The following is a 22,334-nucleotide window of genomic DNA, read 5'->3' on the forward strand; positions in this document are numbered from 1 at the left end:
CGAAAAGCTTTCTCAAGGCTTAGGAACTAAAAGCTTGAGCAGCACCAGAGGTGTTAAGTTCACAGCTCGTGTGTTTCAGCAGAAAGGTTTGAAAGAAGAAATAATATAAAATAAATGCCCTGCCAGGGCTGAAGACAGTGCTGGTGGCCTGGAACAATAGCTGTGACAGGTGCAAAGTAGCTGTGACGGTGACAGCCCCGAGACTTCCTGCTCTGGGGACACACGCACATGCACACACACCTCTGCGCCCAAGCGAGAGGGGGCTCGTGCTGCCCTTCTCCTTCCTCGGCTGAGATCATGCCTCGTGGCCCAGCGATGGCTTTTGAGCAGGTGGCCTCTGTCACGGCGCTGCCGAGCAGAGGTGGGATGCGCAGGGTCCCCAGCACGCTGCCAGTGAGCGGCACGAGCAGGGCCAAAGCCTTAAGGCAGGCATGCAGCATATGCAGTGTTGCTTGAACTGCTCAGAGGGCAGCGATATTACAAACGTTTCACGTGGCCGATTCGGGTTTTAATCCTGAGGCCTCAGTGGTGAGAGCTATGAACAAAGGAGGAGGGAGAGGAAGTGAAGGAAAGCCAAAATTAGGCCCCGATTTGCAAAGCTGTGTGCACGTGTCTCGGTGCAAGGCCAGCTGTGGTCGCAGGTTCAAGTTCAAGCTGAAGGCTCAGGTGTGCGCCAGCCTGGCTCTGGGGTGAGCTTTTTCCTCTCAGGGCTGGGACTGGGACAGCAAATTGAAAACCCTTTTAACTCGAGCTCATTTTTAAATGGAAAGTTGGGTGTTACCTTCCTGCTGGGGAATTCTGGAGCAGAAATATCGGAGCACAGAGACTGGTAATGGATATTGTGCCGTGTTTGTGTTTTGGCCCATTATGAAAATGCATTCTGCGCTAAGGAACCATTACGCTTCGCACTGGGAAACCTTTGCAGCTGTCAGGGCCGGGGTTTAAGAGCACGGCTAATTATTCTCCTGATCTGAAGTTGATACTTTTAGAGATTGTGGGGTCAAGAGATGCTGTCATAAAGTTTGGGTTTGCGTTGTGAGCTAGGAAAAGTTGCTTTTATGCAGTGTAAATCAACTTTTTTTGTGTGAGGTGCGATAAACGCAGTGTAGATTTAACATTCACGTACCCACGCACGTGTACATGAGGGAAAGTGACCGTGCGTTTGTCGGTTTACGTGCACAACGCACGCTGAGCACAGAGGAGAAAGCAGACGCTGAGGTCGCTATACTTTAGGAAATTGAGGTCGCTATACTTCAGGAAATTAACACACACTTTGGAAGGGACGGTGTACGGACTTGTTCTGCGGACGTTAACGGGGAGAATTAGCGAGGGCCCCCGGGTACCCCCGGCGAGGAGCAGCACGGCCGCCCTGGGGCAGGGGAAGGGGGCGGCGGGCCGGGAGCTCCGGCGGGGCGCTGCCCCCTGGCCCTGCGCGAACTGCGGGATTAACATGGCAGGGGGAGGCGGGGAGGGGCCGGGACGGCCTGCCCGGCACGAGATAACCGCCGCTGCTCCAACTGCGGCTGTAGTTGCACTGACCAATAATAAATAAATAACAATACAACCCCCACACACCGCTCCCCGCCCCCCCCCCCCCCCCCAACAAGTCGGCCGGCCCCGGCACGGCGCCCGGCCCGCAGCCATCGGGCTTTGTTCTGCCCCCGGCCGGCCGGCCCCGAGCCCCCTGGCGGCTCTGCCCGCGGGGCAGCGCTCTCGCTTCCTCTTTTGTTCCGTTCCCTCGCGCAGGCTCCTTCCCCGGGTTTTATTTTTTTATTTTTTTTGTCAGAGCCGCCGCTCCACGTGGACGAGGCTCGGGGAGCGAGGTCTCCCTCAGGATCCCCCAGGACCCCGCCGGCCGCCCCCAGGCGAGCCCTCTACAGGAAAGTTGGCGCTGCCCGCCCTGGGGTCGCTGCCCCGGCCCCTCGCAGGACTTCCCCCGGCCCCTCGCAGGACTTCTCCCCGCCCCCGCGGAGCAGCGGCCGCCGCCAACCGTCCTGAGGGGAGGGAAGGGGAGGGGAGCGCGAAGCCCCCCGCTGCCCCCCTCACCGCCCGCCCAGTGCCCCTCAGCCGCGGGCAACGGGCGCTTTGTACCCGCTCCCATTCAAACCGCGCAGTAACCTTCCGCCGCGGGGGGGGAGGGGGAAAAGTAGTCCCTGACCACCCTCCCTCCCTCCCGGGGCTGAGTTCGCGGCGGGACCGCGGGAGAGGGAGCGGCGGGGCCGGGAGAGGGAGCGGCGGGGCCCCCTCCGCAACCCCCGTGAGGAGACGGAGAGCGAGAGGGGGGAGAGCCCCGCCAGCCCTCCGCCGCGGCGCTCCGCCTCCCCTCGGCTACCGACGGAAGCTCGAGGGGCCGGCCCCGCGACGGACGTGAGGCGGCGGCCAATGGGAGCGCGTCCCGCCCTCCCAAAATGCTGCCGCGGCCAATGGGAGCGCGGCGGGGGCGGGGCCGGGCGGCGGGGCCGAGCGGCGCAGGTTGAGCCGGGTCCCAGCGCAGGGCTGGGATGAGCAGCAAAGTTCGGGCAGAGCGCGCCGGGGGATGCAGCAGCGCCGCCGCCCGCCCCGGCCCCCGCCCGCCCGCCGCCGCCCGCCCCGCCCGCACCCCATCGGCGCCTCCGCGCCTCCCTCCGCCCCCCCCTCCCCCCCCCCCCCCCCCCCCCCCCCCCCCGCTCAGTTTTTAAACTCCGCTCCGCGGCTCCCCCCCTCCCCTAAATGCCAGCCATGATCGAGAAGGGCCCGGAGGTGTCGGGGAAGCGGCGGGGCAGGGCTACCAACCCCGCTGCCGGTGGCGGCGGCGGCGGCGGCGGAGGGGGAGGCGGTAATAACGGGAATAACAAAAGTTTGGCCGCCGCCCCCAACGGGAACAGCAGCAGCAACTCCTGGGAGGAGGGCAGCTCGGGCTCCTCCAGCGATGAAGAGCACGGTGAGGCCGTGGGGGGGCGAGGGGGGGGCGGGGGGGGCGGCGGGGGGTGTCCTCCACCCCCCCCACCTCCCGGTAACGCTTCTCCCTCTGCCTCCCTCCCCAGCCGGCGGCGGCATGAGGGTCGGGCCGCAGTACCAGGCGGTGGTCCCCGACTTCGACCCCGGTGAGTCGTCGGGGCGAGGGGGAAGGCAGCTGGGGGCTTTCGGGGTGCTGCTTGGGGGGGGCTCGCTGGCCCCGCGGGGGCGGCGGCGTGCTCCGCTTCCTCCATTAATTAACCCCCCCCCCCCTCGTGGTCTCTCTTTGCTAATGATGCCCCCCCCCTGGGTGCTTTAAGCCTTCCTCCGCCCCCCTCTCCGTCCTCAGGGCCAGCCTTAACCCCCCTTTCCCTTCCCCTTCCCCTTCCCCCCCCCCCCGGAAAAAGCCCTAGCGCACACGGTGCATAAAGAAGTCTCGATGCTTTCCAGAGGGCGCTTTGCAGGCAGGGAGGAACAGGGAAGCTGTGGGGCGAGAGGAGGCAGGAGATGGCAGTTGGCTCCTTTCTCTCCCCCCCCCCCCCCCCTTTTTTTCCCCTCTCTTCTCCTTCTTCCCCTCCTCGTGTGTTCGTGGGCTCGGCCACCACGGGTGGGACTGGGGAAGATCAAGTTGTATAAATGCCTTTTTTTTTTAACCTATTTGGAAATGCCTCGGGTCTCTATTTCTTTCTTTCTTTTTCTTTTTATTCTTTCTTCCTCCTCTTTTTCTCTCCGAGAAGCCGTTCGGCTTCCCCCCAAAATATTTCACATTCCAGCTATTCTGCTGCAGCTCTTTGTAAGCTAATTTAAAGTGGTATGGAAGCAAATTTTGAGCAAACAAAGGAATTGTGGCTGTACTGAAAGGCAGGTGCTCGAAGCACCGTGGTGTTGGTGTATCTCCGGGTATATCTGGGTACATAAAGACGGGCTGTTGACCTCCTTAGTTTGAAATGTAAGCGAATTTTTTGCATTGTTCCTTTGTAACTGTAGGTTAAGGCTAGCGAAAACCCTCCTCCTATCTGGAGGTCTCGGCTTTTGGAGTTGTCTCTTGCCTAGCCCAAACTTAATTGAATTCTCTGTTCCTCTCTCTTAAAACAAAAAGAATGATTTGGAGAGCCTCGGTGGCTCCTTATCGCATAACCCCGGCAGTAACTATTGTGTGGATTCAGGAGAAATGTTCCTCCTGGATCGTCCTCGTGCTGCGTCCTAATACCGCGGGTGCCTCTGTATTATTATTTAACATACGTGTTTTTAACTGTTACGGTCCCAGGAGGCAAACAGGGTTTTTTTTCCCTGAACTTCAATGTTAGTTGCATTTATTCACCGAATGGTTTTTCCCCACTCCTCCCCCCCCACCCCCCCCCCACCCCCTTCACGTTCTTCACAAAACACGATACAAGGTCTTGGCACATGGGAGCTCCGTTTCTTGGTGGACCAGGAGGAGGAGGAGGGGAGAAGGAAAAAGTGTGGGGGAGCTCGTTCGTAGTTGGGAGCAGTTGACACGGTTTTTCAATCTGTAGGTCAAACGCAACGTGCCTGTAACGCACGGCGCGCATCGCGCTGGCTATTAGCCAGGTATCGCAACAATACTCGGGCTTTTCAGTCCCCCCTGTAAATTACACTCTTTTGTGCGATTCGTTTCTCTAACATACATACAGCGTGCTCCTTCCTCTCTGTTATGTGCTCAGTTATACATTGTTCTGGTTTTAACTTATAGATGTACCGTGACCTATACAAAGGTTATTTCTTCATTCGCTGTGTGTAGTGGAAGGGTGGGGGAAGTGTGTGATGTGGAGAAACAATTTTTTTTTTCTGAGTAATATATACCCTAGCACAGCTCCAGCAGAGTGCACAGTGCGATAGCAAGCCTGCAAGTAGGTTCGCTCGAAGTAACCGATCGGTTTTCTGATGACCTGAGTGGGCATTGGGTCTTTTCTTTGTATGTTTCCCTTTTAAAAAATTTTCTTTTAAAGTATACTTTTTAGTTAGCAAGTTCACGGTGAACTTTTGTCTGCTCGTGTTGCTTTCCTGGCCTGTGGAATTACCCAGGGATAATTTTGCAGTGTGACATTGTTCCCCAAAGGCAGTCCTAAAGTTAAATAATCATGGTGTGTTTATTTGGTGTGCCCCTTTTCTCTCTGCTTTTAGGAACGAAAACCCTAAATAGGTGTAATAGATTGCACTGAGACCTTTTCAATGAAACTGTTAGATTGTTTCATCCCACTGGTAATTTCAAAGTTTAATTGATGGAATAGTATTAACGGAGGGTGCAGACGCCGTATCTGGTTCTCAGTAGAAATTTTAGGGATTGTTTGACCAAAGGATCCTGAAGCTTGAAGGTTATTTGGTGTAGAGTCCGGGAGGCTTTCACCTTGAGATTAGCTGGCTGATAAAATGCAAAGGGCTCGTGCTGCTCTAGCTGTGTTTGAGGTGAAATATGGCATAGGCTAGGCCTTGTATGTTTTTTTTTTAACTTAATGTTCAATTATAACTCTGGTTTGGCTGAGGTATATTTGTAATTGCTGACTCTTACATCAGCATTCTTACGTGGGTGTTCCTCCGTCCCCGTACACGAGGGCAGAGAAAGCATTTAATTTTGTTTCACTTCTGAGCCACAAGCGAGCTGTGGCAAAGAGCAAGAAAACGAAGGAAGCTTTTCTCAAATCCATGTCCATGAGACCAGGGGAGCAAGGAGAGGCGGAGTGGGATGCCAGTTTGGTCTCCACAAACATGTAAGCCAGGCAGGAGCACAAAAGTAGGGGCAGAAGGGCCTGCCAGCGGGCAGAGCTTCCTCAGCTCCCACCTAGGTGTGCGGGGGGCCGGGCCGGGCCTGTGGGAGCGCGGGGTAGGACAGGGAAGACGATCAAGGGTTGCGTTTCTTTGTTGGGCCTAATTCCTAAAGCCCGAAAACAAGTTCCAGTTATGGGCTGAAGTACCTCAGGGCGAGTTTCTGATACCCTTTGTGGCCAAAACCTGCTGTGATGCAGTTCCTTGGGGTGCTGCTGGCGGCTCCCTCAGCGAACCCCTCGCGGCGGCAGGGCCGGAGCCGGCACCTATCCTTGCCGCGTTCGGTGTGGCTGCCTCTCTTCTCTCCTGTCCCGATCCCCCTGCATTCATCCCACTTCTCCTGCTTTCTCTCAAAAGCAGTCACCCCTCAGCTGTCATCGGTGCAGGACTCACACCTCTGTTACTCTTGCTGTGGTCAGAGCAGTTGTACAGTGAAGACGAGGCTCGTGCAGAGGCAACGTTGTTATTTGACAAGCTGGTTTAACTAGGCAGGAGGCCAGGCAAACTTTGGGACAGAAAATCCTATTCCAGAGCTTGCTAGAATCGGTAAAACTTGCTCTTGAGCTGTGTTTCACCGTCTGGCCTTGATTCTGCAAACACATCGTGAACGTTTGCGATCACCTCTCCTGTGCCTTCCTTTCTTTAGAGTTCGGAGGCAAGTGTTTGCCTGCCACCTGGATGTCCTGTGCGTTAAACAAAGGCTCTTGTCACCAGGTCAGCGATTCTTGCTAGTTCTCTGAGACACTGGAGGTTTTGAGGAACTGAAAACTATTATGGTTCTTTTAATCCATACAAATGAAACCCACATGTCCTGTTAATGGAAAAACTCAGTGGCAGGAAACATTGCGTATCCTAAAGCTAAATAAAAAATCTTTCATATGGGGAAGCACTGGTATTGTACTTGACCATTTTACTTGTTGCTTATTAATTTATACTCCCTTACTGCTGGAATATTGAAAACGGGAGGAATAAAGCATTAGTGAGCGCTCTCACGCAGTCAGTGAATTTAAATAAAGATTAAAGCATCCATAATTGTGAGGAGTGTTACGTCCCTCCCTGAAGGAAGCGATCTGTCCCAAATTGTGACATGCATTGGAAGGCAGATCAGCACTTCTTCCTCCATCACGGCACTACAGCTGTATATTCCCTCCTGCCCTGTGATGGCAGTTAAAATACAAGTCGCCTCCTGTACCTTTGGATATTGTTTATGTCAGTTATCTTTGGAAAGCAGCTTCTGGGGCTCTTCCCAGTGGAAACATGACCGAAAGTGAGTTTCAGTTCAATAGGGTCCAGTTGTAGAGAGCCAAAGTTGAGCTGCGTGTAGGCTGACAGATGTCAGCGACTCGTTAGCAATGCTGATCTTGTCCCAGTTTTTTTATTAGTTGCCCTGTAACAGTCACAATAAAAATGGTGGGAGGCGAGGCAATGCTCTGTAGTGCTTCCAGCTCTAGGAGCACAAAAGCTGACTGGAAGGTGCTCGCTGCCAGAACATCACCGACATCCTTGAGGATCTTGTTCTCTGGCCTCCGTCGTTAGCTGTGCTCGGTGTGCTCCTTGATATTTTCTGGCTTTCTTTCATGGCCAAGCCCATGGTGGTGTCTCAGCGTTGCCAAAAATGGAAGGGGAAAAAAAAAAAGCCTCCAAACAAAAAAGCCACCTTTTCAATGTGGTCAGAAGCTGTCTGTGTGTATGTCTGAGAAGGGCGGAGAAGCTCTCTGCTGCCTCAGGGCTGTAAGGCCTGGTGGGCAGGTGGGGGCTTTGCCTTGTGCCGTGGGAGGAGATGCCCGGGGGGAGCTGGGGTGTGCATCCATCCAGCTGCAGCTGTGAAAATGTGCCCACCCTCTGTCTGCTTAGGATCAAAGGTATGTAACGGACCAGCCCCGAGTGCCTGATGCCCTTGGAATAGCTGTGTTTCTTTGCTGGTTGTAAAGGCCGGATCTCGTTAGGTTGTGCCATCTTCAGCTACTTCTGGGGGTTCTCCAGAAAGGTGCAGCTGAGTGGTGTCTGCAGGGACACCTACTGGCCCACACGACGGGGACGGCGACTCTTCGACAAGGGGTTGTTAAAAGGCCCCTTACGACTTGCGCTTGGCAAGCCCGACTCCCAGCCAGCTTGTTCTGTTTCTTTGTTTGCAAATAAAACTGTTAGTCCTGCTCCTAACAGTCTTGGTAGTTTGCAAATAGTCTGAGCACCCGGTGACTGCAAGAGAAAATGGTGTTTAGATAAGCGGGCTCATCAGAAAGAGAAGCAGGAAAAAAGTGTTCTCTTCAAGTGAGACGTTGGGATCTATGCCTGAGCGAGTGGATCTTCACCTAAGCAAGTGGAAAAGTCACAGCCCAGCTCCTGTAACTGGAAATACTGGTATCCTGGAAGGCTATCTCATTTCCTCAAATGGCTTTGCCTTAAACACAGCAGGCAGGAACTCCCTTAGTGCAGCAGTGTGTTTGGGAAAGAAGGAAGAGCAATGAGGATGTTTGATCTAATCAGAAATACCAAACCATAATGTACTAATGCCCAATGTGTTTGGGCTGATAGAGGCCGCAGAGTTTCTTTATTAAACCTGTTGTGTCTTGGTCCTTTCACTGTCGTCTGCGGAGACTCGCTGTGTCCCCAGCAAGAGCGTTGTCCCACTTGGGGGCTGGGTGCATGCTTGGGAACGAGGTGTGGTGCTTTTGGAGGAGAGGGAGTGGGGAAAGAGGCATCATTAATTCTAGAGAATGTGCTTAGGTTTTGGTCCATTTGGAGAAAAACGGGCACGTGAAGCCCTCAAGAAGGAAGCTGTGCTTTTTTTTGTTGTTCTTAAGTCCAGCCTGGAGACAAAGGAGAAGAGAAGAGAGCTCAAGTTGGAGAGTTTATTATCCGTACCCCTAGCACCCTAGCAGGAGCGCAGCTGCAGATTTGGTGCTGTACCTCTTACCTCTGAGCTGCTTGCCCGAGGGAGGACAATTTTAAGCCTGCGTGGCTCTGTAGTTTGCTTTCACCCACTCCTTGCTTGTCCTGTGGAAGGGGTGCAGAGGCTGCTGGTGGTGAGCAGAGCTCCCGCTCTGCCTCATTCCAAGGTCCGGTTTTGGAGCTTTCTTGTCATTCAAACAGGACGAGAAGATCCTTCTCAAACCTGAATGCTGTAGTAAACAAACAAGTCTGGTGCAGCCAAAGCCTGTGGCTTCCTTCCCTGCCTGGCACACGCAGTGTTTGTGCGTGGAGGTAATAGCTGTCTCCTGCACTGACAAATGTATTAATGGCTGGACTGGAATTAATACTAGGTAGAGGGAACGCTTTGTTCTTCATAGCTGGTTCCTGCTGCTTAATGAGTTGCTCTTAAAACTCTTGTTTTCAGCCCTGGTTAGTTCTGTGACTTGGCCAAGTGAAGGCTTAGAGCTCCCTGTGATTAGTCATTATAATTAGCTCGGAAATCTTTGCCTCTCTGATCAAGGTGCACTGTATAATGCGGCTTACAATGGGCTCTAGTCCTGCCACATACCTTCAGTGTGCTATAAATGACAATGCTCTGTTGGACATCCGCATGTATTTATTTAATTGTGTTGTAACATTAATAAACATCTTTAATAGGAGCTATAGGCAGGTAAATGTGAGCGATGTCTCCTCAGAAACTTGGTAGTTTGTGCTGGTGTCCGCTTCCCTCAGGTACAATTCCTGGTGGTGGCAAAGACTTGCCTTACCCCTTGCAAGTCTAAGGTGAGAGTGAGACTGGATTCCTGCAGTGACTCTAGAGACTGATCAGAGAGAGAACTTTGTGGCAGCAGAAAGAGCCTGCTGCCTTCCTGGGAAGCTTGTACCTTTTTCTGCACGGGGTGACCTTGTCTTTTGAGGCTCTGGCGTGACTGTGTGACAGGATGAGCAACCTCTCGTTCTCAGTTGTTTAAGCTCAAAAGAATTGAAATTCAGTTCTTGAAAATACCAAGTTGATTTGTTAACTAAGGATGATCTTAAATAATGCTTTTAAAAGGAATCTTAGATAAGGCTTCGCTCTTGAAGGTTCACAAGCTCTTCATTTAGAGCTCCACGTGAAAGTTTGACTGCTCTGTGCTTTTTGAAAGTGCAAGAGGATGCGCTACGTCCTAGTGAAGGCAGTGAAAGTGTTCCTCCAGCATGTTCTAGAACCGGGCTGCTTTGTGCTCTTATTGCTATTTGTTTTGAAACGCACCAGGCTGATGTGACTGCTTTTAAGTATTGTAGGTCAAACTCGCTAAAATTGCTTCTCTTCAGGTTTTGAGACTAAACAAGCGCGTTTACCTTTCCAAGTATCTTCAGCAATCCGGCTCTGTGCAGCAGCTAGCTCTTTGAACTTCATAAAGGAAGTATTGGTAAATGTTGCCTCTCTGGGGGGAGGAGGCTGCAGCGGTGTGATAAAATTGCAAAAATCCCCTCTCAGGAGCAAAGCCTGCTCTATGCTTCCCCCTTCAGCCCTGGCTTTCTGCCGTGCAGGCCCCTCTGGGGGCCACCAGCAGGGTTTCCAATGTGCCGTGTGCATGTGTGTCACCAGGTGTATTTCTAAAAAAATGCTCCCCCTCCCCATCAGAGCAGGAAAAGCTTTTACGTCCTCAAAGTTATTTCAGCTTCCTTGCCACCTCCCTCATTTCTGTCCTCTTCACCTGGACGGATTTTGCAAATAAGAATAATTTGAGAGCGCCTGCGGCTCGTAGCATAGCTCTAATTAGAGGAGCCTGTCCGCACGGCTGTCCGTCACAGCGTTCCGGTGCTGCTGTCTGTAGGTATCTGTGATCGCCCGTCCCGGCGCCGTGTGCTCTTTTAGACAGGCAGGTGTCTTGTCAGATTGGGCTTTATCTTATACAGCGACTCTGATTTGAAAGTTGGGTATTGAAAATAATCATCGGTGTGCGTGACCTTGGGTCGCTGGAAGCGCAACCTAACGAATGTGCAGTCCTGGCTTTGGCTTGGGGTCCAGAATGGCAACTACTACACGCAGAGGGACCCGACACCGGCATAATGCCCGGCCTGCCCCGTTAGCTGGTCCGTGGAGAGGACGCCGACACCTTTCAGCCCCGCGGAGGGACGGAGAATGGCTAAGGGCTGAGAAGAACCGCTGCGAAGTAGGAAACGGTCTCCCCTCTTGAACTGGAAAGCCAGGACTGGGAAAGTCTGCTTTATGTAACAGCATTGTTTTTGGAACAACTCTTTGCTTACAGCTTGCACCGAAATAGGGAAGTTCCTCTCTTCCCTGCGACTTTTCACCCTCTCTGGGTTTTAAGCTCGTACGTCTGTTCTTGTTAATAGCACCAGTTTGTGTTGGGGCAGGGCAAGGATGTTTCACTGCCCCCATTTTAATTGTGTTAAGCGCTATCTGTCCCATGTAGTAGACACCATTTACTAGTTGTATATTGTTCTGCAGTTGTGAGAAGCTAAAAGTGCCACATCTGTAACCCCAAGCTTTCTCGTGCTAAACACCACAAATGATGCGTGGATGCCATGTGCGGATTTCCTCCCTGGGCTGACGTCCCCCTGACCGCGGCAGGAGGCCGATCTTTGTGCTTTTTTTGGGGGGAATAGGCAGGCAGGCGTGCCAGGTGTAGGGTTTGTGCTTTCTGGGTATTGTTTTCTGTCTGGGAATCTTCAAGATGTCCCTCGCGGGACCTTGCCGCTGCTCCCTGCAGCTGCCACGCGCCGCGCTCGGCAGTAGCCATGGGAACACAAGTGGGATGGCACAAGTTTAAAACTTCAACTTGTTGCTAGGCAGACCCGGCTCGATGTGGGGATTAAGTAGGCTTAGCAGCAACAAAAAACCCCGTCTGATATTCCACCTCGTGCACGGGGGGGGAGGCAGCTCGGCGCTCCCCAAATTGTGGGTCTTTGTCTTGAGGCGGGCAGAAGCAAACCTGTGATAAGGGTTTGCTGACAGCAGCCACCCTGGGGGCAACCCCTCCTGCACGGCTGAATAATGGCCACGGGGTTTGCTGAGGAAGAAGGAAGGGATCTGGAGTTTTAGCAGGTAGGTTTTAATCCACTCTTCCCTTAAAAAAACCAAAGCGCTGCGGAGGAAAGCGGCGTGCTGTCCGGTGCGGAGCTGCTGCACGGCTCACGGAGTCTAAAAGTTGGAGCCGGCGTTAAAATAGATCCCGCTGAAAGTGACATACGCTCTAAACAAAGGTCACGGGCTTAAAATATCACAAGGTCACTTCTAAACTCTGGCTGTAAAAACTTAAAATTACGACTAAGGCAAGGTAAACACCTCCCAAACCCGCAGCGCTGCTGCGGCCCGTGTTCTGTGCGGGGCGGGCTGGGCCAGGCCTTTCAGCTTGGGCAGCCTTTTGCTGATAACCCACCTTGTCCCAGGCTCGTGTTTTGGCGCTTCCTGTTCGGTGAACAAGGACAAGCCTGTTCCCTCGTCTTATTTGTGCAGCGGACGCCTGGCAGGGGATGTATGGTAAATTGCAGGGTCCTGAAAGGAAGCAGAGAGCCGGGCTCGGAGGGGAGACGGGGCTCGTGTGCTCCTGTAGGGCCGAACTGCAGCGCGCCTTTGTCCCGGCAGCTGTTGGCTTCCTGCACCACAGCAGTGATCGGTTCTGCTCTGGCCACTGGTTTAAATGGATCTTTTGATTTTATAAACATTTGCTGTGCCGTGACTGTCGGTCCTGTTGGAATAAGGCCATTTACAGAGATGCTCCCAATTACCACCTGCTCTTTTTCTTCCTTAGCAGAATCCACTCTTACCTAATTTAACCTCCCACAGCAACTGCTTTTAAGTCGCTTTCTCTCGTCGCACCGTGGCTCGCTGCTCTGCCTTTTCCCTCTGGCCACCCCCAACGCACTGCAGTTGTCCTTGCTCGTCCTTCCCGAAATTAGCTACTTTTGGGGGGGTGAAAATCGGCTGCTTGGTTTGCCCCAAATATTTTTGTAGTCAGCTCTTGTGAAAGGTTTCTTTCCTTTAATATGCCCCAGCCTTTTTTTTCATTCCTAAGCTGCTGTTTGTGGTTCTCTCACTTTCCTTATAATTTGTGTACAGCTTGTAGATCCTATCTGTCCACCTCGTTGTTAACCCAGCCCTGCTCCCTACTCCAATTTCTGCTCTCTGTGCTCGTAGGACCTCTTTCCCCGTGCTTCCTCAGTCCCACAGAGGCACCTTCTCTGTGTCTGAGCTGTTTCGTTGTTCTCTGAAGTTCCCTCTTGGGCTGGAAGAAAATGGTCATGATTTTTACTTTGTTGTAATTTTCCCCAGAAGAGCGGAAAATGCAGCAGGACTCCTCCCCCTAACAACCGATTTTACAACTCGCCTGCCTCTCTGGATGCGGTATCTGACTGCTTTTCAAGCATTTAAGTAGTGGGGATACCTTTGCCTTTTGGGGCTCCTTTATCAAGGCTTTTTCTGTGTCTGAAGGATCTGTGCCGCAGCTTCTCCCTGGGGTGCTGCTTGAGCTTGTCGGAGCAAATGTTTCCCCCGCACCCATCGTTTTGGTCAGTAGTTTCGCTCCTTTTCTGAACTGCTGCTGCTGAGAAAGTCGCAGGCAGGGCCAGGAGCCTCCAGCAGTCCCCGTCCCCGGGGCCGGGAGGTGGCGGGGAGGAGGGGAGGTCTCCTCGGCTGGTCGGTGAACAACGCGTGCCCTGGGGACGTGGGTGACCCCATCCGAGGGCAGGGGCTTGTGGCACGGGACAGGCGAGTGCTCCGCAGTACTCCTTTCGTGACAGACTCGGTGTTGGGCTCCTCTTTGGGTGTTGCTGAGCTTGGTGCGGGGGGGGTGGGGGAGAATACAGCTGGATCTCATCCGATGTTCTCAGTGCCTCCCCGCTCCTGCAAAGTTTTAGGCAAATATTGAATGACTTGGGGGAGAGGCTGGCTGGTGGGAGCTTGGTGGCGGAGGGAAGATTTTTCAGAGCTGTCCTCTGGCTTTCAGCCCGAGATCTGAGTTGCTTGGCAAATCGTTTCCTTCTGTGTGTGCTGGCTCTGGGGAGCGGGGCTGCGCTCCGGGAAACCGCTGCATTGTGCTCTAGCTCCTGTGTTTCGGGGGGGTTTTAGTCCTCGCGAGTCGGTTCTTAAGGTGTTTCCTCCTGCCACGGAGGAGAGGTGGTTTGGAGAGTGGGTGTGTGGGATCAGTTCCTTTTTTGGGGCAATTTCACCTGAAGCTGTCCTGCACGCACGGATCCGACACCGTCCTTACAGCGCAAACAGGACAGGCACAAATCCAGCCATCCCGCCAACGTCCCGAAAACTGGCAAGGATATCTGGCTTGTAAAATCATGTATTTGGGTGAAAAATGACTTCTTCTGTTGGAGCAGAGGCGGTTGGAGCTGGTGCCGTGCTGTGTGTGCGCACAGGTAGCGCGGGCGCAGCACCCGCGTGCTGCTCCGGGAGCAGGGGTGGGCAGCGCTGGCTCTGTCTGCCAACCCGAGGCTGGCTGCTGCTGGTTTGAGGGGACGGATGCACGCCGAGAGCAGCTTTATAAATGTTTAAGCTGTTTAAAGCACGCGTGCAAGGAGTTACAGCAGGGAAATTGATGTCTTTTATTGTACTGCTCTTACTGTCCAGGTCTTAAGTCATTTTGGAGGATGGGGGAGAAACCAAGACAGCGCTTCTTGAACCCCTAATAAAAATATTTTCAGAGTTCATAAAAATAAATAAATAAGGTGTCAGGGGAATTAGGCTTGGCAGCAGTCCTCGTTGCTCTGAAACTCGCTGGGAAGGGGACTGTTCCACATCGTCTTACCTTGTGAAGAGGCTGTGGGACCAGACGCTGGTCTCCTCTTGGAACCCAACGTCTCCATCCGGCTCAGGAGGGCGGGATGCTGCCCTGCCCGGTTATCGCTCGCTCTGCGGTGGTGCCGTAGTGCCCCGAGCAATACCTCCCGAGCAGAGCGAGTCCCTTTGTTGCAGCTCGAGACAAGGGAACTGCCGGCTGCAGTATGTTGCTTGCAAAAGGATTTCGGTGTCTGCTGGGGAAGGGGATAGAGGTAGGAGGAGATGTGATGTGGGACCTCTGGGAAAGAGCTGGGTAGGAGAAACCTTTCCAGCGACTATCTAGTGCCTGTATAAATAAAGGCAGCGCATTTAATTCATGTTGCTAGAGCTTAGACAAAGCTTGGAGCAGGTGCTCACCCAGAGCTTGCTTAAGTTGGATAGGCGCCTGCTGAAATGTTTATGAAACGTGAGAATAAAAGGAAAGAGCCTACGTTTAACCTTTTTTTGATGATGCATTTTAAAAATAACTTGCGTTTCTAAAGCGAGAGCGGCGTTTATAACCAGGGTTTGAAAAACTGACTTGGCGCTTCGGAGCCACAGTGGGAGACACCTGCGCTGCTGCAATGCACCCTGCAGCACGAAGGGATGAAGTAAAATGGGTGGGTGCTGCTTGCGTGCCGTGCTCCTGGTCGGCTGTTGCAGCGCGGGGCTCCGTGTGCGCTGGGTCTGCCTTAGCGCTCACTGCTGCTCAGTTCTTGCTCTTCCACCAGTAGAAACAATTTGGCTGGATATCTGTATTTCGCTCCTGCTCAAGTGATTGTGAGCCTCCGGAGCAGGAAAGAATGAATCTAGTTTCTTAGCTGGGTTTTACCCACATAGGACTGTGGCACGCAGTTGAGGCACCGGAGCTGCCTTCAGACTAAGGAAGACACTGCTGCACTAACGTGCTAATTTTATACTCCAACTTGGCAGGTTGCCTTTGTAATCAAAGGGCTGGAAATTTTTCAGTTTGAACAAAATGTTCTAAGTAGCTGTTCTCTTGGTGGAAATGGATTTGATACGGGATGCTGCCTTCAGAAGAAATCCATCTTTCCGTATCTTTTTGGGCACGGCTATTCTAACGGGAATTCTCCTTCCTGACTAAGGGAGGCTAGAGCTGGGACCTGACTGAGGCTTACCCTAAGTGAAGTTTCTTGAGCTGAGCTGTATCTCGTCGGTCTCTGCCCCGCTGATGAGAATGGAGAGGGGGATGTTTGCAGAAAGTACCTGGAAGTTTTAGGAACGATGGGTCTAATGAATTAAAACGGAATCGTTCTGTTCTGTTATTCCCTCCCCGTTTGATTAGTAACTGTTGTACAGCCTTGGTAGAGAGCATGGTCAAAACACAAAAGCTTGTTTTAAGCGTTTGGTGTGTTCTGTCCTGGTGAGTTGTCCAGTACCTGGCACGTGGGGAATTACGCAGCTGGACTAAGTGTCTGCTTCTCATCAACAGTCTAAAAGCAATTAAAAACGTCTTTTGGTTCCCTTGGGGGTTTTGCCCTTTGTTTTAGAGAATCAATGAGCATTGACTAGGGAACATATGTATCCAGGCTCTACTTTTTCACAAGCAAAATGTCCACGAGTGCAGAACAATCACAGAGCAATCACATTTTTAAAGTGGTTTGAAATGAAATGTTAACTCAAAGGCCATGTTATGTTACTAGAAAGCTTAAAACAAATGGCAGAACTGCTTTCAGGCTGCATGAAACTTTGGTCCTTCTGTTGCCTTTCTTTAAAGCAGCTTCCAGTGCTCTTGAATCTGTGTAGAATTTTAAATACGCTATCTTTTAATAAGCCCAAAATTTCAACTTCTGTGAGACTATAATGAGAGCTGGCTGCTAAACTTTGCTGCTTTGAGTTTAAGATGAAACAAAACTCTGTGTGCCATATGTTAAAAGGACAAGCAGATTTGACAACAAGAATGTGTTTTATCTGCTTGCGTTTTGGCAAGGCTCTGTAGTCTTGGAGGGCAACTGTAAGGAGGGAGAAATCAGCGAAGGTGCAAGAAGGACGTGCGAGGTCAGCAGAGCTGGAAGCTGTGTCTTAAGAGGGGGCAAGAGGAAGAGAAGCAGCAAAGAAGGGCTGAAAAGTGGCAGTGGAAAAATCTTCAAGATAATAAAAAATAATCTCATGCTCTCAATGTCCTCTTCAAAAGGTATTTGGTGGTTGTTCTTGTTGTTTTATCACTTGATGGAATAAATATGTAGTTGCCAGCTCAGGTGAATCCAAACCTGACCTTCCTGCACTTCAGGGAATGTGGTCCTGAAATGAATTCCTGAGATCGGGAGAAATCTGGCCCCGGGTGGTGCTGGAAGGGAGCTGCGTTCAGCCCAGCATCTCGCTAGCCAGGGGCAGCTGTACCTGGAGGCCTCGCATATCCGTGCCAAGCTGAGCTACCCCTTCTGCCTTCTGTTCTCGCCTGTGTTAGGGGGTCAAGTACGTGGTTGGGTACCAACCATTTACTCTGCCTGCGTGCCTTCTGCCGGCCTGCAGCTCCTCGGGCCTCGAAGCCGAAACTCTTCCTGTAGCAGCTTCTCTTCTGCCTTGCCCAAGGGCAGCTTGTGGCAAGTCCTCAACTGCGATTTCCTGTGGCCGTCAGCCACGTGTGATGTCCTCCGAGTGTGCTGGTACTTGGTTTGGTGGAGCATGGTCAGCGCGGAGCTAACGCTGCCTTGCCATAAAGGTGGGGGGGATTGTTTTGAAGCCAGGCAGCCTAAATTCACCTCAGTGGATCTCCCCAGGTCTTGTCACTTCTGCTCGGGCGAGTTGAACAGCACAGGTCCTGTTCTTCCATCTCTGCGCTTTTGTCCAGAGGAATTCTTGGCCAACTATTAGATTGGCTTACTGGGTCCTTAGGGCTTTCTCTCTTCCCACTCCTGACCTCCCGTCTCTCCAGACTCCTTGCCTGTCCATACTTTGCAGCTGCTGCTTCATCCCCGAGCTGCCCAAAGCTCCATATCTGTTTCAGAGACGGAAATACCTCCGAGACCTGTGTGAGGCTGGGATCGGGCCTTGCCTAACGGAGATCTCCCAGGTCGTGCCAATTCCCGTGCCTTGTTCCATGCAGCAAATCAACCTCCTGCTTTGAAAAATGGGCAATACAGCGGTCACTTGTGTGCTGTGCCTGTGTGGTGCGTTCATTGCAGGAACCTCTGCTGCTCGGGGTTCTTGCAGACACTCAATTTGGCCAGCCATGCCCAGGACGCTCCTTGTTAAGAGCACTTTGTGCTGGCATGTTGTGAGGCTCAAGATCCCTGTCCTCCTTGGAGCACGGTACAGTTGCAGGCTGTTATTTCACAGATGCATCCAGGTCACACAACAGTAGGGTGACAAAGATCTTGTGGTCAAAGCAGCTGTTTAAGTGGCTGTTTAGCTAGCATTGTAGGGAACTATCTCTGTGCAGCTGCAGCTGAGTGGGGTAGGAGTGCAGGCTCCCTTTGCAGGTGGTAGGAATGCTGCTCGAAACAGCACTGGGTGTTTTGGGGAATCATTTGCGTCCCAGTTTTCAGTTGTTTGAGGCCTTGGACTATAAGAATATGAATTTGAGTTCAGATCAGGGAAAATGGACTCTCACCTGCAGCATTCATGGCTTTTGGTATTTCCCTCATAGGGGAGCTTGGGGTGTTCATGTGCCACAGGGAAGGAAGCCAGTGGTCATGTTTAGGGCAGGTCTTTTAGCGCCCAGTTAATCCAGGCACTAAGATGAGCAATTAGCACCTCTGCTCTGCGTGTGTGTTCTCCATGGCTAAGCCTTAATCAAGTTCTTGTGGTTCTCATTCTGTTAGCCCCCAGCTGGGTCAGCTCTCTTTAAGGCTTTGCAGGGTGTAGGCTGGACTTGAATGAATGACAAACCACTTGGGAGATGAACCTGCTTGATATGCAGGCGTGGTGGTATTTCTTTCCGTTGTGGTCCTTGTTCTGAAAAAGCACCTTCCAGTTGAATTTTTTCCTCCATACAGGGTAAAAGCAAGGCTTTTAAGAAGGGCAGGTAAGCTTGGGTTAGGTTACTTTGCCCTGTGGCGAAGCTCACTGACATCTGAAAGTAAGGGGGGGAGAGGAGAAAACTCTAAAAAGGGCCTGGTTTCATTAAGCAAAGTCACCTAAAATCTTGACATGTGAGAATCATTTCCACTTGGCAGAGACTGTGACAGGTGTTTCACCATGGGAAACTCATTACTTGACTTCCAGCATGACCTTGGGCAGAAAGCTGAACCTTTTAGTTTGCTCTGCTTTATGTTAAAGCTAGCTGTGTCGTTCAGCATGGGGGCAAAAGTGGAGCGGGGAAGCGTGCGTCTATCTAGAAGCATTTTAGAGGAAACCAGCTAATGCTTTACGAGGCGGGGCTGGAATCCCCATCGTCTAATTTGGTGACGAGTACGTGGGGGGAGAGGAGATGGCAGGGTTTGTGGTCTGTCTTGTTAACGGAATTGATGTGCCTGAAGTCTGCTCTGACCACAGTGGATTCATTCACGTTCCGAAGGTAAAACGGGAAGAATTTTTCCATTGTAATCTATCTCGCATAAGTCAGAAGTGTTTCTGACTGCAGGATAACTAAGGAGCATTAGCTATTGCGCTGTGAATTCCTGCTGGAGACAGCGTGCCGTAGCCGCACTGCAAAGCGAAGCAGGTGCAGCTGGTGCTTGGCTTGCCTGGCCATCGCGGGGAGGAGCCTGCACGAGTGTGCTGGGAGCGGGGAAGGGAGAGATGTCTCTTCAGCAGGGAAGGCAGGAGCTAGATTCGCACTTTTCCCTTTCAGGCTGCTTGGAAGGAAGCAATATAGCAATATAGAGCAGATAAATGCGTGTTGGGCTTGGACTGGGTCATGCCAGACCTGTGCTGCGCCTTACCAACAACGTTGACACGTCTCAGAGTTGAATCCCATCCCTCTGCTTGTAGTGGAGCGATGAGGGACTGGAAAGCTTCCTAGTGTCCGGTGCTACTTGTGGAAGGGCACATTTCTCCAGGCTACCTCAGCTTCTAGTTCATGGTGCTGCCTCTCTTGCTTGCTCGTGCATGAGAAACTGTTCCCCGGGGACCACTGAGGTAAGGAAGTCCTCCGCTCCGTGTCTTCGTCCCGTGGTTCTGGAACGATGCTTCTGCGGGGGAAGCCTGGCATGGTGGAGCAGCTGCAGCGCTGGAGCAGGGGGATTTTGTTGGCTTGGGATCCCTCTTCCACCTTAAACAGAGGGTTTGGAGGATGTGACTTGGCAGTTTCCCTTCCACACGTCTTTCTGCGACTGTTTCACCAGAGGGTTTCTGAGAATCTGGAGGCTTGTCCTCTGGAAATCGCGGAGGGGAACACAAAATATCTGAGAAAGTAAGGAAACTCTCGAGGTAGTGTGTTCGTTCTGGTGTGCTGGATTCAAGCACGTGCCTGAAGCCCAGAATTTCTCACCCTCAGAAGCTTCATCTACTGCTAAAGCTGCAGCAGTGAATGCCAGGCGATGCCGATCGGAGCGTGTTTGCTTCTCCTGGACTCCTCTCTAGCTGCCTGCCTAAGTAAACACCCTGTGCATCAGTCACACCTTGGTCTCATGCCTCTGAGCTAAACTGATTTTCCCCTGTGACGGTGTAAAACGAGGAAAAAAAATTCCAAACCTTTATTAAATGACAACTCTGGCAACATCCCCTGCTGAGAGATGCGAGGCCAGCTGGTCTATGGAGACACCGCAGCATTTGTCACTCTGGCACACGTAAGGGAGCCAGAGGGTGCCTGCAGCATCCGTTGGAAGCCCTCGGTAGCAGCAGCGTGTGGCTGATTCACTCCAGCCCCTCCGTGCAAGGAGTGTCCGTATTGTGTGCAGGTGCCCGCTGCTTGGAAATCCTAACAGACCTGTGCTCAGTCAGCTCTTGGAAGGGAGGGGGTAAAAGCAGGTCCTGAGTGTCTGCTGTGGTCTGTGGAAACCGCTGCCTGTCGGATGGTGGAGTTATCCTCCTGTGCTCTGCTACAACAGAGCCTTAGGGCACCCTGAGGGGAACAGAGTCTTTGGTTACTCTGACCCAGAGGCAGAAGTTAGGGAGGCCTGTCTCGGGCATCCTGATGACCTGCTTTACCACGAAGAGATGCTGTCTTGTGGGCTAGCAGAACGTGGTCCAGGGCTACGACCACGTGTGTCTTCCTGTAGTTCACTGTGCGTGTTAGGTAAGTGCACAAGTGAGCAGAGGGGAGGGTAGGAGGTCAGGGTAGCAGCAAGAACTTGTGCTGGGTCTCAGCATTGAATTGCTGCTGTCCTAACGAGCACGCTGCGGGAAGGGCTTGCTGAGAGAAGGATAAAAACCAGCTCGGCACCCTGCTTGCTAGCCTGCACCCAAGTGACTTGGAAACATTTCGTTAAGGTGTGCTGCTAGCTGCACAGGAGAACACGTCTCTCGGGTGGAGTGGTCTGTAGCGGTGCCTTGGTTATACTAACGCTTTTTGTAGGGTGAGTCACACTAATATAAACCATCCAACTGCCATATCTAGGAACAAAAATCCACATTATTTTCTCCTGTGAACTTGCTGCTGACTGGTCACAATATGAACACCTCGGTGGGCTGAGAAGTAGGTCTGAGCCGTGTGGTGCTGGCTCGGCCTCTGCTCGGTGCCTGGCTGCCTGCAGCTTGGGTCGTCTCAGCGCTGAGGTCTCGTGCTTTTAAGAGAATGATCTTTCTCAGTAATTGGTTCGGGGACTCGGAAGAAAGAGGTGTGCAGCAGCACGTTGTGGCTGTAGTGCCGTGTGTAGGAGAGCAGAGTGATGTTACTGGTGTTGGGAGAGCAGTCCTCGAGGCCCGTCATCAGGTACCAGGTACATCGTGACTTGCTCTGATCGAGGGCTTGCAGCATGGCTCTGCTGCTGGTTTGCAAAGCTCTGTCCTCGTGGCTTTATCAGTCATGGGTTTAGAAATAAATGCGGAATTTCTGTGTTGGCTGCGAACAGGCCTGTGATGTGCTGTTAGTTCAGCTTTGAGATGGAGGTGTGGGTCAGCTGCTGGCAGGCAGAGGTCCCACGTGTGGCTAGCGAAACCTGCCTTGCTACCAGCAAAACTTGCTGGGAGATGGTTTTGCTCGAGCAGTACAAAGCACAGCTCTGCCAATAGAGCAGGGTACGTAGTGGGAACGCTCTGGGGATGGTTTTGTACTTAACTGCTATGAAGTGAATCTGTGAACTTCAGAGCATAAATGCCATGAACCAGAGCCCAGCTAGGTCAGTGGAACAAGTCCCTTCAGGTCAGAGGACTGTAGGCTGGGCCTTGCATTGCCACTTCTTCTTTCTCTCCCAATTTCTCATGCGAAAGGATAGTGTTTTTCCCCCTCTCCCTTGTTTTTATATAGCTGTGGGATTTAACCCACAGTTGTCTAATACTGTCACCTGTGATTCTCCAAAATTGTAAATTTGCAGGAGACTTGATTAAAGCTTAGCAATATGTTAAAATCTGCTTTCTCAGTAGTCCAGGACTTCATATGATGAGAAGAATGAGATTTCTAGAATCTAAACGTCTTTGTTTAGATTTTCTTTTTAACAGCTATCTGTAGTGCTCTTTTTCAGGTGGCTCACCTGGTGCTGAGGTCAGACGCATCTCAGAATCCTTTCTGCCAGACTGCTTTGTGAGGCTCTGCCCTCGCTGTCCCCACTGCAGTGCCTGGTTGTAATAAACTGCTCTGGCACATGAAGGAAGGAGTAGGGAGGTAGGGGAGAAGCCTTGTATCCAAAAATGCAGAGGTATAGATAGCCTCCTGTTTTGATGGCTAGTTGCTAACTATTTCTTAATTCACTAATTCCTTGCTTCATTTTTCTGTCTGTTAGTCTTTGAAATACATGTTCCTAGAAAAGGATAGGCATAGGTGCAGTTTCTTCTGATCTGAAGTCTAACAGAGATCATTAGCTTCTCTAACTAACTTAGCCTCCTTTACTGCTTTTTGTTCCTGGGTTTTCCAGAAGATCTTGCT

The 22,334-nt window shown here is 52.0% G+C and overlaps 1 protein-coding gene across 1 annotated transcript in view; it reads left to right on the forward strand.

Moving 5' to 3' along the window:
* Positions 1 to 2,664: 2,664 nt before the first annotated feature.
* Positions 2,665 to 22,334, forward strand: part of RCOR1 (REST corepressor 1) — an 84,091-nt gene continuing 64,421 nt past the window's right edge. Inside the window, exons 1-2 of the mRNA XM_066998369.1 lie at positions 2,665 to 2,920; positions 3,024 to 3,083. Of these exons, the coding sequence (XP_066854470.1) occupies positions 2,710 to 2,920; positions 3,024 to 3,083 (271 nt within the window). The 5' untranslated portion in view covers positions 2,665 to 2,709. The remainder of the gene's footprint in view (positions 2,921 to 3,023; positions 3,084 to 22,334) is intronic.

Source organism: Anser cygnoides, chromosome 5 (assembly GCF_040182565.1).
Source record: "Anser cygnoides isolate HZ-2024a breed goose chromosome 5, Taihu_goose_T2T_genome, whole genome shotgun sequence".
NCBI classification, from domain to species: domain Eukaryota; kingdom Metazoa; phylum Chordata; class Aves; order Anseriformes; family Anatidae; genus Anser; species Anser cygnoides.